Source organism: Paroedura picta, chromosome 6 (genome assembly GCF_049243985.1).
Source record: "Paroedura picta isolate Pp20150507F chromosome 6, Ppicta_v3.0, whole genome shotgun sequence".
In the NCBI taxonomy this organism is placed as follows: domain Eukaryota; kingdom Metazoa; phylum Chordata; class Lepidosauria; order Squamata; family Gekkonidae; genus Paroedura; species Paroedura picta.
In genome coordinates this window covers 2,488,259-2,504,431 of record NC_135374.1, presented here as the reverse complement: position 1 = coordinate 2,504,431, position 16,173 = coordinate 2,488,259, and the positions used below count along the sequence as shown (strand labels likewise).

Genomic DNA, 16,173 nt, shown 5'->3' with positions numbered 1-16,173 from the left:
TCCGCATAAAAGGCACTCTGTGTGGGAGGTGGGGCTGAGAGAGCTCTGACAGGACTGCTCTGTGAGAACAGCTCTAACTGGGCTATGACTAGTTCAAGGTCAGCCAGCTGGCTGCATGTGGAGGAGCGGGGAATCTAACCTGGCTTCATAGCTGGCAAGAGATCCTGAACTATAATTTTCCCATTCTCTTGGGGCGGGAAATACCGGCAAGGTGCCCTCTGGGGAATGGCAATAATCAGGGGCAGACCCTCTGCCTGGCCTACACTGCAGTGACATACCAGAAAGGAAAGATCGTTCTGCTTATGGAAAACGTTACTTCAGCGCCTAAAAAAAGGGCTGGATCCGAGATGAAGCAGGAGCTTAGGCAGTAGAAAGTTACATCTCGGTGTGAACAGAAGGACACGTTTCAAATAGCTCAGTTAGGAGTTTGCTTGGAAAAGGGCAGAGAGCGACTGCGAGGTTTCCAACTGTGCAAACCCAGGTGGATTCGTGGGAGCCAGCATTTTGCTTACCTTGCACTCCTTACAGCAGGGCCCGGAAAGGCAATCCGTGTCAGGCTTCAGTTTACAATCTGCCAAGCAGCAGCCGTTCCTTCGACACTCCTGCTAAGGAAGGCCACGGGATTTGGCGTTTAATTATTCAAACAGCCTTTCACCTTTGTTCTTTGGGGTCTAATTAGTATCAAGCTCACCACAGCATCATTCATCCGCATTACTTGGTGGTGGAGGAAAAGGTAAGAAATTGACACAGTGCCAATGAAGAAGCTTGCGAAAAAGGGTGCACACCCCGGAGCTCGTTCGGACGCTCACTTGAAAGATGCCAGCTGCCAGCTGGAACCACTGTGCTGTTTGTATTTGTTATCCCTCAACAGCAGCTCCGAGTCTAAGAGCAGCTAGTGGGTTTTATGCTTTTCATTCATTTTATTGTTGATTATTTATTGCTGAGACCCACAGTATTCTGAAGACACAGACCCAGCTACATCCCGAGAAATAAAGGCTGAAAGCCAGATGCCTGAAGCACTTTACTCCTCCCCCTTACTCCAAGGAAGGGTTAAGCTCCAAGCAAATATGAATTATGCCAGCAGCAGACTTTTAAAACGGTAGAATCATAGGATCATAGAGTTGGAAGGGGCCTCCAGGGTCATCTAGTCCAACCCCTTGCAGAATACAGGAAACTCACAACTACCCACCCACCCTTAGGGACCCCAATTCCATGCCCATATGATGCCCCTCCCCAAACAGGAATCCCTGGCCAGTCTGCCCTGGAGGAAATTCAGTAATAATAATAATTAAAACTTAATTTAAACGTTTAATTTGAATTCAGCAATAAGAAAACTTTAAAGAATTTTAATAACTGGAACCACCTGTTTTTAGGGTTGGGATTGTTGTAAACCACCCTGAACCTATGAAGGGAGGGCGGTATAACAATGCCATAACTCAGTAAATATTTACATGGTAAGCTGCCTTCCATTCCAATAAGGCAGGAACTGTTTTATTTGCAATTCATTTAGACAAGAAAGCCCATTGCAACCATGAATGAAATGGGCACTAGGACCCAGGGGACACTGGCAGGCGCATCTCTCTCTGTCTCAGCAGGAGCCATAGAAGGTAATCAGTGGTCCTTTTCCATTTGGCAGGGCTCTCTGTGTCTCTCTCTCAAGCGTCCGAGAGCAAAGTGGCTCGCATCCACGGCAGGAGGGCGGGAGCTGTAGGGGCAGAGCCAATCAGGGTGCAGCCAGATTGGCCCTATTCCAACTCGGACACCCTGGACACGTTCCACCCCCCGGGCTGCTTCACAAATATTAAGAAGAGGAACAATGGATAAGGATTTGCTTGCTCATGCATGCACTTGGCGATCTTAAGGCACTCAGTAACCAGTACTTGCATTTAGTCTTCTGAACTCTGTGTTGCTGCTGTCCTCCCAGGCCTTCTTGCTCACCAGACCTGCAGGGCCCTGCTCAAAGACAAAATCAGGGAATTGCCTATCCTTCCGACAGTCACCTTTCAATAAGGACCACTGAACTTCTTAATGCTTTGTTCTACACAAGCGATCTGTGTATTAAAAAAAAATTTAGGAGGCCTGCCCTGATTTTGATCAGACCTTTGGGGGAATGCGCCAACGTTTATGTGGTATAGTAGTTAAGAGCCAGCATGGTGTGGTGGTTAAGAGTGGTGGTGGCCTTTAATCTAGCAAGCCAGGTTTTCTTCCTCATCCCTCCATATGCAGCCAGCTGAGTGATCTTGGACTTGTCCCAGCCCTGATAGTACTTAAGTCACAGAGCAATTCTGTCAGAGCTCTCTCAGCCCCACCTACCTCACAGGGTGGCTGTTGTGGGGAGAGGAAGGGAAGGGGATTGTCAGTCACTCTGAGACTCCTTCAGGCAGTGAAATGAGGGCTATAAAGACGAGCACTTCGCCGCAGGTAGTCGATGGACTCCTACTGTGTACCAGGTCATCGCTGGGTTCTTAATGAAGCAGTAAACCAGGAGATACACATTCAGTCTCCAGTAATTTCTAGAAATTTATAAACATGGGGCTGATCTGGTTTTATTTGGCCTCAACTAGGGCCAGAGCCTTCTCTGTCCTGGCCCCCACCTGGTGGAATGAACTCCTGGAGGAGATCTGGGCCCTGACGGAGCTTAAACAGTTCCACAGGGCCAGCAAAAAGGAGCTCTTCCGCCATGCATTTGGCTGAGGCACAATCAACAACATCTGCAGGGCCCCTGCGCCCCCCCCCCCCGGGAAATCCATCAAGACTTCTGGACCTGTTTGTATCATTGTTTAATGTTATAGTGTTACCCTGTTATTATCAGTGATAATAATATTAATGTGATAGTTATTCATATGTATGGTTTCTAGTATAGTTCTCAGTTCTATGTAAACCACCCTGAGCCTTCGGGGAGGGCAGTATATAAATGTGAAAAATAAACAAACAAACAAACAAACTTGTTGGCAGTCCTAACTGGCAACAGGTCCGTCAAGTTTTCATTCTTGGTCTACATTGATCTCCCCCCCCCCCCCCCCTTCAGCACTCAGTTCACATTTCAGTCCCTATTGGCCTGGGTTTCCTGAGAGAGGTTTTGGGCAGATTTTCCCTTTGCTTCACTCCCAAGTGGAACATAATTCAAAAGTTGGCTATTGTGGCCATGTGGTCACATTCTGGAAGTATTAGCCCCTGATGCATTGCTAGTCTCTGGCTGGCATCTTCAGAGGTACCATACAGCAAGGTCAGAATTTCTCCGTGCCAAAATGTAGAGTGTGTGAAACAGCTGTGAGGCATTTTATTTACTCCTTGGTGTGTGTGTGTGTGTGTGTGTGTGCGCTCAATTCAATTCATTCAGTACAGCACTTTGGCCAGATAAAATTAGTTACCAAATACAAATGCAAAATATTTCAAGATATAAGATAAAATACAGACATTTCACCATATGATAGGGAAGTACAGCAAAGCAATAAGATTAACGATTTAAATTTTATAACTAAATCCGATGTGCATAAGATTAAAAAAATCTGACATGTGCAAAAAAAATTAAAAGTATTTGGGGGTGCGTATAAAACATCACATTCCCATTTTATCTGGGAGTCTCCAAGGGGGGATTAATAAAATTAATAACAAAACTGTTTCACGCACTCCACACTTTGGCCCAGAGAGATTCAGATCTTGCCATGTCTTACATCTGAAGAAGCCAGCTGCAATTATGAGTGAAACATCAGGGAATAAAACAACCAGGCCATCACCACACAGCCTGGAAAGCCCAGAGGAACCAGCTGTGGCCTTCAGTAAATCAATAGAATGGGAATTCCCCTCTCTTGACCCTTTTTGGCCCCAAGACGGCCACTTCATTGCCACCCACCTTGCGGTCCTTCCTCCCAATCTGCACCTTCCACAACCCTTCCCCCTCCTTTAGTGCTTTTAAAAAAATGCAAGATGAGTTGAGCAATATATGACTTCATCGCTAAACTTGGATTGCTGGAGGAGGGGACAAGCCTGCGAAGGAGATGATCCTACAGGGAGAACTCTCCTTGCACGCTCAACAGGTGTGCTCTCTCTCTCTCTCTCTCTCTCTCTCTTTGAGTGTGCACATACAAGGGTGGAAAGAATGCATAAAAGCCCAATGTAATGGATGAGAAGGCCAACAAAAAGTCCCATCTCTGGCATAACAAAGTTACCCACTGAACTACACGGCCAAGTGAAGGCTGGAAGGTCGGTCTCCTCCGTTGAAGTCCAGCTGCCCCACCATGGCGGCAGAAGAATTCAGGGGCAGCTAGTCCCAAAGGCAAAATAAAGCCTCCATGTTCAGGGGCTGTGTGTCTTGAAGGACTGCTATGCAGGGAATGAGTCCGTGTTCAGGCTGCAGAAGTGCCTAGCGGCTAGCTTGTGTGCGTGTGGGAAGGGCTGAGCAGATCAACCTCGGCCTGATCCAGCAAGGCGGATCATAGTTTTCGTCAACTTACTAGCTCAGGTAGAATGTCAGAACTGGGCGATGTCCACGGGGATTCTCCTTCAAGTTCCTACAGAAGAAAAAGAGACACACAGACCAGGCCGTTATTCTTATTCGGTTTATTTTTCCATTTATACTCCAGCACTTAACTCAGGGCAGCTTACAAAAATTTAAAAAATAGATTTTAAAACTCCTAAAATCATAATTAAAACCAATCATGTTTATTCAGCCTTCAGGCTGCCTCCTCTTTACAGCCAGCGAGATGTCGTGGTTAAGAGTGGCAGCTTCTAATCTGGCAAGCTGGGTTTGATTCCTCACTCCTCCTCCACATGCAGCCAGCTGGGTGACCTTAAGCTCATCATAGCCCTGATAGTGCTGTTCTTAAAGAGCAGTTCTGTCTGGGCTCTCTCAGCTTCACCTGCCTTGCAATGCAGAAGGTGGGACATCACTGGCCACCCTTAAGCAGCGACCTGGATGGATCCTTCTCCTGGATGCTCTAGGCTGATCCTGCACTGAGCAGGGGGTGGGACTAGATGGCCTCTATGGCCCCTTCCCACTCTGGGATTCTAGGAGTCTAGTTCAGCAGTGGAAGGGGCTGCCTCAGGAGGTGGGGAGCTCCCCCTCACTGGCCGTCTTCAAGCAGCGGCTGGACAGATCCTTCTCCTGGATGCTTGAGGCTGATCTTGCACTGAGCAGGGGGTGAACTAGATGGCCTGCATGGCCCCTTCCCACTCTAGGATTCTAGGAGTCTAGTTCAGCAGTGGAAGGGGCTGCCTAAGGAGGTGGGGAGCTCCCCCTCACTGGCCATCTTCAAGCAGCGGCTGGACAGATCCTTCTCCTGGATGCTCTAGGCTGATCCTGCACTGAGCAGGGGGTGGACTAGATGGCTTGCATGGCCCCTTCCCACTCTAGGATTCTAGGAGTCTAGTTCAGCAGTGGGATGGGCTGCCTCAGGAGGTGGGGAGCTCCCCCTCACTGGCCATCTTCAAGCAGCGGCTGGACAGATCCTTCTCCTGGATGCTCTAGGCTGATCCTGCACTGAGCAGGGGGTGGACTAGATGGCCTCTATGGCCCCTTCCCACTCTAGGATTCTAGGAGTCTAGTTCAGCAGTGGAAGGGGCTGCCTAAGGAGGTGGGGAGCTCCCCCTCACTGGCTATCTTCAAGCAGCGGCTGGACAGATCCTTATCCTGGATGCTCTAGGCTGATCCTGCACTGAGCAGGGGGTGGACTAGATGGCTTGCATGGCCCCTTCCCACTCTAGGATTCTAGGAGTCTAGTTCAGCAGTGGGATGGGCTGCCTCAGGAGGTGGGGAGCTCCCCCTCACTGGCCGTCTTCAAGCAGCGGCTGGACAGATCCTTCTCCTGGATGCTTGAGGCTGATCTTGCACTGAGCAGGGGGTGAACTAGATGGCCTGCATGGCCCCTTCCCACTCTAGGATTCTAGGAGTCTAGTTCAGCAGTGGAAGGGGCTGCCTAAGGAGGTGGGGAGCTCCCCCTCACTGGCCATCTTCAAGCAGCGGCTGGACAGATCCTTCTCCTGGATGCTCTAGGCTGATCCTGCACTGAGCAGGGGGTGGACTAGATGGCTTGCATGGCCCCTTCCCACTCTAGGATTCTAGGAGTCTAGTTCAGCAGTGGGATGGGCTGCCTCAGGAGGTGGGGAGCTCCCCCTCACTGGCCATCTTCAAGCAGCGGCTGGACAGATCCTTCTCCTGGATGCTCTAGGCTGATCCTGCACTGAGCAGGGGGTGGACTAGATGGCCTCTATGGCCCCTTCCCACTCTAGGATTCTAGGAGTCCACTTTAGCAGTGGAAGGGGCTGCCTCAGGAGGTGGGGAGCTCCCCCTCACTGGCCGTCTTCAAGCAGCGGCTGGACAGATCCTTCTCCTGGATGCTGGAGGCTGATCCTGCACTGAGCAGGGGGTGGGACTAGATGGCCTGCATGGCCCCTTCCCACTCTAGGATCCTAGGAGTCTAGTTCAGCAGGGGAAGGGGCTGCCTAAGGAGGTGGGGAGCTCCCCCTCACTGGCCGTCTTCAAGCAGCGGCTGGACAGATCCTTCTCCTGGATGCTGGAGGCTGATCCTGCACTGAGCAGGGGGTGGGACTAGATGGCCTGCATGGCCCCTTCCCACTCTAGGATTCTAGGAGTCTAGTTCAGCCGTGGGATGGGCTGCCTAAGGAGGTGGGGAGCTCCCCCTCACTGGCCGTCTTCAAGCAGCGGCTGGACAGATCCTTCTCCTGGATGCTGGAGGCTGATCCTGCGGTGGGGGAGCTCCCCCTCACTGGCTGTCTTCAAGCAGCGGCTGGACAGATCCTTCTCCTGGATGCTGGAGGCTGATCCTGCGTTGAGCAGGGGGTGGACTAGATGGCCTGCATGGCCCCTTCCCACTCTAGGATTCTAGGAGTCTAGTTCAGCAGTGGGATGGGCTGCCTAAGGAGGTGGGGAGCCCACCCTCACTGGCTGTCTTCAAGCAGCGGCTGGACAGATCCTTCTCCTGGATGCTGGAGGCTGATCCTGCGTTGAGCAGGGGGTGGGACTGGATGGCCTGCATGGCCCCTTCCCACTCTGGGATTCTAGGAGTCTAGTTCAGCCGTGGAAGGGGCTGCCTCAGGAGGTAGGGAGCCCACCCTCACTGGCTGTCTTCAAGCAGTGGCTGGACAGATCCTTCTCCTGGATGCTGGAGGCTGATCCTGCCCTGAGCAGGGGGTGGGACTAGATGGCCTGCATGGCCCTTCTCACTCTAGGATTCTAGGAGTCTAGTTCAGCAGTGGAAGGGGCTGCCTAAGGAGGTGGGGAGCTCCCCCTCACTGGCCGTCTTCAAGCAGCGGCTGGACAGATCCTTCTCCTGGATGCTGGAGGCTGATCCTGCCCTGAGCAGGGGGTGGGACTAGATGGCCTGCATGGCCCCTTCCCACTCTGGGATTCTAGGAGTCTAGTTCAGCCGTGGAAGGGGCTGCCTAAGGAGGTGGGGAGCTCCCCCTCACTGGCCGTCTTCAAGCAGCGGCTGGACAGATCCTTCTCCTGGATGCTGGAGGCTGATCCTGCACTGAGCAGGGGGTGGGACTAGATGGCCTGCATGGCCCCTTCCCACTCTGGGATTCTAGGAGTCTAGTTCAGCAGTGGACCAGCTGGCCTGCATGGCTCCTTCCCCTTCTAGGATACTTTGGTTCTTTTATTCTATTGCTAGACACACAATGACCGTTTCTCCCCAGCATCTTCTCTAACCTGCACGAGTCCACAGTCGCACTCTTCGTCTCCTTCCACGATGCTGTTCCCGCACTCGTTCTTTGCAGCCAGTTCCTTGGGGACGTTCTCTAGGCAGCCTTTTCCCGGCTTTTGCAACAGCTCAGCATAGGCCTTTTGGCTGCAGTTGCTCAGCCGGTGACACTCCCTGCAACGTAATAATTTTATTTTGAAAACCATTATTTGCTTCATTTATGCCCGGCTTTTCTGTCTCATCGGGATGCTGAGTTCGTGTTGTTCTTTTTCTCCTCTATTTTATCTCTTTGGGCCAAGAAAGAGCGATGGGTCTAAGGTTGCCCAGCGAGCTTCCAGGGTGTAAGGGAAGTGTTGTTGGTTTTAAAGGCATTTTTGGCTTGGCAGTTTGGAAACCACTTTGAGAAAAGGACGGAGGATTGCCAGGTCCCCTCCAGCCATGGGCTCAGGCTGCTAGTAGGGATGGCAGCCTCCAGGTGAAGCCTCGGGATCCCCCAGAATTACAACTCCTCTCTGGATTACAGAGATCACTTCCCGTAGTGGAAAGGGATGCTTGGGAGGATGGACTTCAGAGCATTGTTCCCCCACAGGGACCTCTGTCCTCTCCAGGCTCCTCCTGCAAACCCCCAGGGCTTTCCCAACCTGGAGCTGGCAACCGGACCCCCCTTCCATTGCCCGCCAGTGGCCAGAGAGCACCTGATAATCCAAGTTGCCAGCTCCAGTTCGGGAGACCCCTGGAGGCTTGCAGGTGCAGTCTGGAGAGGACAGGGCTCTCATTGGGATACACTGTCCCCTGCAGGGCTTGATGCTCTGCGGGCACTGACGTTGATGATTCCCGGCCTGAGAGAGGCACGCCTAGCCTCGACCAGGGCCAGGGCCTTTTTGGTCCTCGTCCCGACCTGGTGGAATGAGCTCCCTGAAGAGCTGCGGGCCCTGCAAGAGCTTTCCACTTTCCACAGGGCCTGAAAAACGGAGCTCTTCCGCAAGGTCTTTGGTTGAGGCCGGGGCAGTGAGGAAGATCACTGGAAGATTATGCCCTCCCTCCCAGGGTTGGTGTTAGCACCTGGGTGTTGCCAGCTAGATCCCTCTTCTCCCCAAGAGAGGATATTAGTCTTAGGGAATTTAAAACAGGGGTAGTCAAACTGCGGCCCTCCAGATGTCCATGGACTACAATTCCCAGGAGCCCCCTGCCAGCGAATGCTGGCAGGGGGCTCCTGGGAATTGTAGTCCATGGACATCTGGAGGGCCGCAGTTTGACTACCCCTGATTTAAAACAATAAAAGGTATCACTTAGGACGGTTAAAGCCCTGTTGTCACGGGGCTGTTTCCTCTCACATATGTGGCTTAAATTACTTTTGAGCTTCTCCTAAGTGATGCATTATAATTGAGACATTCAACTCAGATATTTGTTTGGCAATCACTGACGAATATACAGAAAGCGGGACAAGAAAACTGGGACCCCATTCTGGTTGCCGATAGATTGTAAATCAAGAAAAATGTCCAATACATTCGGAAAAAGATCTTTATATATTTCTTTCGATTTGATTTTGATTTTTGATTCATCCTTGAGGAAGCAGCAGGAGCAGCAGCAGAGGAAGAAGAAGATTCTTCTTCGTCTCCAGTATTTCACTGGGTTTTTTTAATTGTGGTTTTTTAAATCTGTAATCCACCATGAGCCAGCTCGGCTGGGAGCGGCGGGCTATAAATCAAATTATAACAACAACAAGAACAATATTGAAGAAGCAGCAGCGGAATAAGCAGAAGAAGAGGCGGCAGCAGCGGAAGATAAGATGAAGTGCTACTTACACCACGCCCGAGTACATGATGCATCGTCCCGGCTTTGAGGTGCAGCTGCAGTCACAGCCTGCCGGTTCACTTCCTGGACCATCATCGTGGAGGAAGCCCAGGGAGTGGCCCAGCTCATGTGCAGCAGAGACTCCGCTGAGGGTGGCGGAGGGCCAAGTCTGTGCCCAGGAAGAAAGCCCAGAAAGGGGTTACCCTCAGAACACTGTGACGCACCACTCCTCAGAATACATGCTGTGCGCCAACTGGGTTTTGTTCATTTGATTTTCACATTAAATTAAATATCTAATATTTAATATAAGGGGGGGGGGTCAACATAGATCCTGGAGGGAGGCAGAGCTGAAATTCTTGCTCAGCAGTCTGGCAGAAGATGTTCTGCCCGGTTACAAGATGGGTGGGAGAAGCAGCAGACTAGATAAAATCCAGGGATTCTGGTGCCCTCTTAGCAGCTAAGGCCACCGTAGCAAAAATCGGTTCACCGGGATGAAGGTAAAGGACACAGATGCTGATACCTGCGCAGAAGTAGAGCTAGGCTTGTTAGCAGAGCAGGATCACCACCCCTGGGCCTGCTCAGAGCTCATTTTCATGCACAGAAGATGTGTAGAGTTGCAAGTTCTGGGCGTATAAGGAAAGAGAGCTTGAGCCCATCCCAGGGTCTGCCCTTTGGGAAGGGACAGAGATGAGAAATGGTAACAGAATATAAAAGAGGAATTTAAATTGTGGCATTTTGGTAGCTCCCTGTTCTCATAAACAAGAAGAAGAAGAGTTGGTTCTTAGATGCCGCTTTTCTCTCACTGAAGGAGTCTCAAAGTGGCTTCCAATTGCCTTCCCATTCCTCTCCCCACAACAGACACCCTGTGAGGTGGGTGAGGCTGAGAGAGCCCTGAGATTACTGAAGAAGAAGAAGAGTTGGTTCTTATATGCCACTTTTCTCTACCCGAAGGAGTCTCAAAGCGGCTTCCAGTCGCCTTCCCTTTCCTGTCCCCACAACAGACACCGTGTGAGGGAAGGGAGGCTGAGAGAGCCCTGAGATTACAGAAGAAGAAGAAGAGTTGGTTCTTATATGCCGCTTTTCCCTACCCGCAGGAGTCTCAAAGCGGCTTACAGTCGCCTTCCCTTTCCTCTCCCCACAACAGACACCCTGTGGGGTGGGTGAGGCTGAGTCCGGGTGGCAACTTTAAGACCAATAAAGTTAAGAGTGTTGCTGGACACAAACTTTGTTCTACTGCTTCAGACCAACATGGCTACCCAACCTGAAGGTGTCTAACTGCTGTTCTGGAGAGACGTGTGTCTCCACGGAAGGCCATGTGCAGAGAGGCAGAGGACAAAGGGAATACATGAGACAGAAACCAAACGAGAAGAGTACTTTCCTTGCCACAAATGATCAGCTAGCCTGGTATCCTGTGCGTGGGAGTATGAGACCGCTATCTCTCCAGGAGAGACTCCGAGAGAGAGGTGTGTCTCCACGGAAGGCCATGTGTGGAGAGGGAGAGGATCAAGTGGGAAAGGTTTGGTGTCAGAGGGAAGCCCCCAGGTGAAGACGAAGAGAGGCATCCCATTCAAGGAGGCAATGCCTACACACCCTCAGCATGATGTAGCACCCCAATGCACAGGCATGCTGAGTTGGTCACTCCAGCAATAGGAAGGCTAAAAAAAAAAAGAAAATCTCTAAGACGGCAGATGTCGTTGCTGGCATAATATTAGCCTACAAGTAAATGTAAATTAAGAACTGGGGTGGCCCCACCAGGCGCCTGGAAGCACTTACTTTGACGACAGAGACAGAGACATGATTGTAAAGGCAAAGGCGTTCCCCCCAGGACATTCCAGAGGAGCCTTCCTCACCCATGAGCCTACGACACAGGAAAAGGAATTATTGCCGGCACGATCCGCAGTTAGGGAAACAACAAGTGGGAAATATTGGCTGCTGGATCCCGTTGGGCCTTGATAGTGCCATGCTGCACAGGTGGGCCATGCATTGATGTATTTAGCTTCACTTAAAACATTTTAACCACAGTGAACAGGGCAACGAACAGCTGAGCTAAGAGCACCCTATCTGGCTCCGGAGTGTCAGAGTGCCCTGTTCCCAATAAGCCAAACTTCTGTTTAAGAAAGTTTCTTTAATCAGGGAAGAAGACCTCCGCTCACATCCATTGGCTGAACTGGGGACTGCAGGCTGGAGTCAGAGATATGAAGTGGTCCAGCCCGGTCCCCCCCTCCCCTTGGGAAGGCATTTCAAAGGCAGATGGAACACAGCAGCTACCTACTACAAAGGGAAACCAAAAAGCTAGATGGAGGGGGCAGGGGGAGGGAAAAGAGGCAAGCGAAGGGAAACTAGAGGCTATAAACCAAAGAATTCAGAATAACCTTGAGGGGCCAGAAGCATGTAGTTGGCCAGCATCACAGGGCAGGCAACAGATGAACCCGGGGGGAGATCCTGACACAGAGAACCTAGCCCCTGTGACCCACGCGATGGTCACCTCCAGAGTGGATTATTGTCACTCGCTCTCTGTGGGCCTGCCCTTGGCTCTAATCCAGAAATCCCAACTGGCCCAAAAGGCGTGGGTCCTCACAAGGACATCATGGAGGGCCCATGTAAGGCCAGCAGCTGCCCTGGCTGCCAGGAGAGAGCCGGGTTTGGTTCAAGGTTAACCTTCAAGCCCATTTGTGGTTTGGGACCTACATATCTGAGGGACCGTCTGTATACATCCCCCGTCAGCTGTGGCCAACTGACTTGTGGTTCTGAGCCCCAGAGAAGTGCAGCAGTCCCAGGGAATGGCGGAAGGAGCTCCCAGTGAACAGGAGAGCCCTCACGGAACGAGTGCAGTTCCGCAGCACATGCAAGGTGGAGCTCTTCCGCCAGGCGTGTGGTTGATGCGCAGCTCCATGTGGGCCTCCCCCACTGGGACACCATTCCCCCCACCCCATAGGAATCATCAGGAAACTGGCTTGGAATAATTCCCAACTGGAAGCCACAAGGAAAACAGAGGCTGCACCCTCTCTGTGGGGAAAGAAGAGGGAGCTTCTTACGTGAATATAGCGGCGTGGTCAAAATGGACGTGGCGCTGAAGCTCAAAAGTGGCGTAATTATAAAACCGTTCCAACGTCTTGCTCAGCCGCTTCTGGCTCACGGCTGGAAAATCCCGTTCTGTCCACATCTCCATGCCCGTCAGGATGATCCGAAGACCCAGCTCTTCGTAGATCTGGAAACACGCCACGAGAAGCCCTCAGCTGGTGGAGACCACCCAGGGGCCTGAGATGGCAGGATCTCCTGAGCCTAGAGCAGCTCAACTGCTTTACACATAAATGCTCATGCGCAATAGCTACAACACAGAGGACAGAATCCAACCCCCCCCCCAAAAAAGATAATTTCCCCCCATATGGCACCTCAATTCTACTAGTTCCTAGATAGTCCAGCTCACAGGAAGTACTCCGGGATTTTATTCATTCATTCATTCATTCATTCATTCATTCATTCATTCATTCATTCATTCATTCATTCATTCATTCATTCATTCATTCATTCATTCATTCATTCATATCAGAGTCCAGCAGCACCTTTAAGACCAACAAAGATTTATTCCAGGTATGAGCTTTTGAGTGCAAGCTCTCTTCATCAGACTATGCACTTGAAAGCTCATGCCTTGAATAAATCTTTGTTGGTCTTAAAGGTGCCACTGGACTCTGATTTTATTGTGCTACTTCAGACCAACACGGCGACTCATTTGAATCCATTCATTCATTCATTCATTCATTCATTCATTCATTCATTCATTCATTCATTCATTCATTCATTCTCCCTCTCACTCACTCTCTCAAAAATTCAATATTAAATACATACTCTGTATTAATTGATTGCCATGAATTAAAATTCCATGCGAGAATGCCTGTTAATTGTTGCTATGATTACTCCCCTTTCAAGCAAAGGAAGAGTTTAGTGACAACTCAAAGGTGGGAGGCACAAATTGCTGTGAGGAATTCCAGCTCCTCCTCAGAGTGCCGAGATCAGTTCCCCTGGGGAAAAGGGACAGTTTTGGATCAGGCATCAGGGCTAGGACTCCTGCCCTCAGGTGGGCTAGACTGCGATTGGGGAAACTTCCACAACACCCCCACGAGGTGGGCTTGTCTCCAGAAATATACTCACATTATGAAGCACTGAGATAATCTGAAGCATCAGGAGGATCACGCGAGTTTCATTGCGGTTCCCCCACTGGTACTAAAATGAGGAAGGGATGCAGCTTAACGTAAATGTCGGAAAATGCACTAGATATTTTCAAAGTACAGGAACCCCCCCCTCCTATCAATTTTTCTTGCCTCAAGAAGAAGAGTTGGGTTTTATACCCCACTTTTGACTGTCCAAAGGAGTCTCAAAGTGGCTTCCAATCACCTTTTCCTCCCAACAGACACCCTGTGAGAGAGGTAGGGCAGGGAGAGCTTTCGGAGAACTGGTCTGTCCTAACAGGACTTTGACCAGCCCCAGCTCACCAAGCTGGCTGCAGAAGAAGAAGAAGAAGAAGAAGAGTTGGCTCTTTCCTCTCCCCACAACAGGGAGGCTGAGAGGGCCCCGAGATTACTGAAGAAGAAGAAGAGTTGGTTCTTATATGCCACTTTTCTCTACCCGAAGGAGGCTCAAAGCGGCTTACATTCGCCTTCCCTTCCTCTCCCCACAACAGACACCCTGTGAGGTGGGTGAGGCTGAGAGAGCCCTGATATTGCTGAAGAAGAAGAAGAGTTGGTTCTTAGATGCCGCTTTTCCCTACCCAAAGGAGTCTCAAAGCGGCTTCCATTCGCCTTCCCTTTCCTCTCCCCACAACAGACACCCTGTGAGGGAGGGAAGGCTGAGAGAGCCCTGAGATTACTGAAGAAGAAGAAGAGTTGGTTCTTAGATGCCGCTTTTCCCTACCCAAAGGAGTCTCAAAGCGGCTTCCATTCGCCTTCCCTTCCTCTCCCCGCAACAGACACCCTGTGAGGGAGGGGAGGCTGAGAGAGCCCTGAGATTACTGAAGAAGAAGAAGAGTTGGTTCTTAGATGCCGCTTTTCTCTACCCGAGGTAGGGGCCCCTGCCTTCCAGCAAGGGTTCCCAACTGGGTTTTCCTGCATGGACAGGAATCCAGTAGCAACTAGTCCCAGTCACAGGATCACCAACATGTGCAGCTGCAGCCCAGTAATAAAAATCAACCTCCAGCCATTTCACACACCCGTGTAATGGTTTAAAATGGATCGCCAACATTTACCACAGAACTGTCACAGACAACGTAGTACTCCAAGTATCTTGTGTCGGCATCTGCAGGATTGTTCATCGGCTGGAACAGAAAAAGCATTTATGTAGTTAGTTATGTAGGTAGGCAGTCAGTCATTTATTTATTATATTTGGTTCACATCACATAAAACATTCCATAAAATTTCCATATATTACGACATTCCCTACAGTGAAATCATACCCCTTACAAAGCCCCTATAACAACACTTAAAGCATCAATACAGTTGGCATTTAAACAATTAACATTTATTTACTGGGAAAATATCCCGTTGCATCCAGGCATTCAGTGGTGCTAGCGGAGTGCCCTGATGGTGGAGTGGACTTCAGTCCTCCCTGGGGTTGTGGCTGGCAGCTGGGGCTAGGCGGGAGGGGGCGGGTGGGTTGGCGCGTGGCATGCTGGTGGCTGGGGCAAGGGCAAGGCAGCCGGGTGTCGAGGTGCACGGCAGGCAAGCTTGTAGCCTTGGTGGAGGGGGGGGGCTGACGTCTCCGGAGGTAGCTGGGCAACCGCTGGCGGGTACAGCAGGCCAGTGGTCAAGGCAGGACAGTGGAGGAGTGGCATCTTTGGTGGCCAGGCAGCATCTGGCCGGGAGGCTGGCTGCGTGGCTCACAGCCAGCTTCTGGAGGCGGGCCCTCCAAGGGCCAGCCCAATCTGGTTGCACCCAGCTTTGCTTGGCCTGGCCAGATTGGCCTGAGCGGCCGGAAGCGCAGCCCAGATATCGGATGTGTCCTGGACAGTGCTCCACCCATATGGGCCTTTCCGAAATCCTCGGGAGAACAATGGTAACGATTTGTTGAATTTCTATACCGACCTCCCATGAGGCTCAGGGCAGTTTACATAAAACGTCAAGAATATACATCAGAATCTGGTGACAGTAATATAACAGGGGCAGATTATAACAAAGGACTGCAGCACATTCACATATCATCCTGAGCCAGCTTGCCGGGAGGGCAAGAGAGACACCGAAATGGAAACAACAGCAACAATAAGTAGAATTGCCAAATGTCTTGTTCTGTATCTAGATGGCCTGGATGGCCCCTTGCCACTCTTCTACATGGGACTGAAGGGCATCAATGTGAGAGATAGGCAGCCTAAGGAGGTGGTGAGCTCCCCCTCACTGGCAGTCTTCAAGCAAAGGTTGGATACACACTTTTCTTGGGTGCTTTAGGATGCTTAGGGCTGATCCTGTGTTGAGCAGGGGGTTGGACTAGATGGCCTGTGTGGCCCCTTCCAACTCTAGGATTCTATGATTCTATGATTTTAGTTCAGCAGTGGAATAGGCTGCCTAAGGAGGTGGTGAGCTCCCCCTCACTGGCAGCCTTCAAGCAAAGGTTGGATACACACTTTTCTTGGATGCTTTAGGATGCTTAGGGCTGATCCTGCGTTGAGCAGGGGGTTGGACTAGATGGCCTCTATGGCCCCTTCCCACTCTATGATTCTATGATTCTATGATTC

General features: G+C 50.9%; 1 protein-coding gene across 1 annotated transcript in view; it reads right to left on the bottom strand.

Moving 5' to 3' along the window:
• LOC143840543 (disintegrin and metalloproteinase domain-containing protein 9-like) overlaps positions 1-16,173 on the bottom strand; it is a 31,120-nt gene that overhangs the window by 7,842 nt on the left and 7,105 nt on the right. Inside the window, exons 7-15 of the mRNA XM_077344156.1 lie at positions 14,695-14,763; positions 13,605-13,676; positions 12,491-12,663; positions 11,229-11,313; positions 9,467-9,624; positions 7,670-7,835; positions 4,455-4,511; positions 1,885-1,953; positions 513-602 (exon numbers count right to left, since the gene is read on the bottom strand). Coding sequence (XP_077200271.1) covers positions 513-602; positions 1,885-1,953; positions 4,455-4,511; positions 7,670-7,835; positions 9,467-9,624; positions 11,229-11,313; positions 12,491-12,663; positions 13,605-13,676; positions 14,695-14,763 — 939 coding nt within the window. The remainder of the gene's footprint in view (positions 1-512; positions 603-1,884; positions 1,954-4,454; positions 4,512-7,669; positions 7,836-9,466; positions 9,625-11,228; positions 11,314-12,490; positions 12,664-13,604; positions 13,677-14,694; positions 14,764-16,173) is intronic.